The 2,685-nt window shown below is 36.2% G+C and overlaps 1 protein-coding gene across 2 annotated transcripts; it reads left to right on the top strand.

The window, feature by feature from the left end:
• Positions 1 to 812: 812 nt before the first annotated feature.
• LOC144431321 (cold shock-like protein CspG) lies at positions 813 to 2,293 on the top strand. Of its 2 annotated transcripts, none has more exons than XR_013479943.1 (2): positions 813 to 1,161; positions 1,359 to 2,293. XR_013479943.1 is itself a non-coding variant. In XM_078119314.1 (2 exons), exons 1-2 carry the CDS (start codon positions 1,221 to 1,223, stop codon positions 1,586 to 1,588), a joined length of 234 nt encoding a protein of 77 aa, XP_077975440.1. In that variant the 5' UTR covers positions 1,202 to 1,220; the 3' UTR covers positions 1,589 to 2,226. The 2 variants fall into 2 exon arrangements, 1 of the variants encoding a protein (XP_077975440.1); XM_078119314.1 differs by lacking the exon at positions 813 to 1,161 and adding an exon at positions 1,202 to 1,224 and having other exon boundaries at positions 1,359 to 2,226.
• The last annotated feature ends 392 nt before the right edge of the window (positions 2,294 to 2,685 follow it).

The following is a 2,685-nucleotide window of genomic DNA, read 5'->3' as shown; positions in this document are numbered from 1 at the left end:
ATAATCGTGTGTAGGACAGAGTGTTTATTCTGTGCAGAGTTCATAAAGTAAAGTTACTTTGATCTGTGACTGAGAACTTAGTTAAAAGGTATTATTGAAACTGTGAGTGGATATGTTTTGTCCACGGGCAGAAATAGTTAAAACTTATATAATTAATTTAGTTGTAAACATTGTATAATATGTTAGTATATAATTTTTAATTCGAATTTATTAATGGCGCAAAAGGCCACTGACGTTATCAGGCCATAAAACATATTAATAACAGCAACAAAGCTATTAAAAAATGTAAATAGGAATTTATTCAATATCCCGAAATCTCCAGTTATTATTTTTATATCCGCCCAGACGCATAGGCCATGTAAGAGTATGTTCATGGAATGATAGGTGGGTATTCTAGAATTTTACATCGTGATTTATTTTTGGTCCTGTTTAATACTTCTAATTTATTCTTCCTTACTATCCTTAATTACTAACTTTACTTTGTTATTTTAAATCAGTTGCGGTTTCGATATAATCAGTCTCACTGAGTACGAGAGAGAAATTGGTTAAACGAAAAACATGATCATGGTACATACAGGGTAACAGGGGGGATATTTGTCAGCGCGTCATGCGCAATTAATAAATCTTTGTAGTTTCAGTAGCTGTAGGCATTTAGAGGTCGCGCTTAATTTTTCTCAGAGATGAGTCTTCTTTACTTCTGAGCAAATGGGTGTAACACACCGCTTCATTAATTCTAATAAATCTCGTGGCATTTCAACAGTTGTCAGTAACATCATTGCTCAGAGATGCGTCTCCTTCACTTCTGAGTGAGTGCCTGTAACTTATCTTACAAATGAAACTCTCTTACTTCTGAGTGAATACACGTGACATTGCTCAGAGATGCGTCTCTTTTATTTCAGAGAAGTGCCCGTAACTTTGCTCAGAAATGTGGTTTCTTTACTTCTGAGTGAGTGCCCGTAACATTGCTCAGAGATGCGTCTCCTTCACTTCTGAGTGAGTGCCTGTAACTTATCTTACAAATGAATCTCTCTTACTTCTGAGTGAATACACGTGACATTGCTCAGAGATGCGTCTCCTTTATTTCAGAGTGAGTGCCTGTAACTTTGCTCAGAGATTGGGCTCCCCTTACTTATGAGTGAGTGCCCATACCTTTGCTCTGAGGTGAGTTTATTTCTGAGTAAGTGCTTGTAACTTTGTTCAAAGATGAGTTTCCTTTACTTATGAGTAAGTTCACGTAACTTTTATTTCTTAACCTCAGAGATGAGATTCCTTTACTCATTAGTAAGTTCATGTAACTTTGCTTTGAGATGAGTGTCCTCCACTTACTCTCCTACTTTACTCTGCCTTGTGTTTTTCAGCTTTAAACATAACCTTCAAGATGTCCGAAACTGGAACAGTGAAGTGGTTCAACGAAGAAAAGGGGTTCGGATTTATTCAACGAGACAATGGTGATACCGATATTTTTGTGCATTTCCGGGCAATATCAGATGCTGGATTAACGACACTCGTTGTAGACCAGAAAGTGAGCTTCAGCGTAGAGCAAAGCAGTAAAGGACCACAGGCCGGCCACAAATGTGAAACTTCTTGAGTAATAAAATCAGTGAATTGGAAGACATTTGCGAAACAGAATATTGTATTTTTTGATCTTTCCCCATTTCATTTTATAGGGTTCGAGAATTTAATTCATCTTAGATTCAATTATTAAGCTTTGGAAAATTTTAACTCATTCTAACAATTAGTACATGCAGAATTATAACATCATAGTTTGGGTATAAATATTCTGTCATTTTACGCATGAATTTTTTTTTTGAATGTCTAGTTGTCCCTTTCAAAAGTGTTTATGCAACTGCAATTTTTAATATAGTCTGTGCAGCGTGTTGCTGATTGGACATTGCTACGGAAATAAACAATGAAGTTGATTCTCGAGAAAACTTCATTATTAACTACATATACAACTATCTTGTGTGCTTTATTATTAGCTCATATTCGAATTTAACCATCACATAATAAACATACGTATGTTATATCAATATGTTTTTATTAGGACTGGTTAAGTTTGTGCATGGCTGTGTGTTACTGGTGTTGGAATATTGTTTGGGAATTTTAGCTGTAGTTTGTCAAAGTTGAATTTCTACCGAGTGATTGTCAAGTGGTTACAGCGTCAAACTTAACCAGTAGTAGTACATAAAATAAGGTGTTAATACAGCGAGTTTGAAAAAGTTTGTATGGAGGAAGATATTTTTATTATCGCATAAACATGGCCCGATAGTCAATTTATGATAGAAATGGCAAAATGGCATAGTTCGCCCCTAAAAAAATGTCTTATAATCAGGGTCCCCCATTTACACTTGGGGTAGAAGACACACTTATTGCATTGGATAATTAGTTGGTCTTAGTAGTAAGCCACCACACCACGTCAAGGTGCCAACTATCGTGGTGGTTTTCATCTCAAAACTGGCGACGATCGAGAGAGAAAACCCCTAACTTTGGCATATATTGCAAAAGGTAAAATAGACTGATCATTTGTGTGTCCATGAAGCCGATGGATCTGAAAAATAATTGGAGTTAGGCATATGGTGAATATATAACGAAAAAATTTAGCATCGATTGCACTTCTCGCAATGCCATTCAATTTTGCAATCTTCCAGTGCCTCAGTTGGCACAGGAGTATTGCAACATTCCGGG

The sequence above is a fragment of the Styela clava genome, chromosome 13 (genome assembly GCF_964204865.1).
Source record: "Styela clava chromosome 13, kaStyClav1.hap1.2, whole genome shotgun sequence".
Taxonomy (NCBI): domain Eukaryota; kingdom Metazoa; phylum Chordata; class Ascidiacea; order Stolidobranchia; family Styelidae; genus Styela; species Styela clava.
The sequence above is the reverse complement of the archived record's forward strand: the minus strand, read 5'-3'. Positions and strand labels throughout refer to the sequence as shown.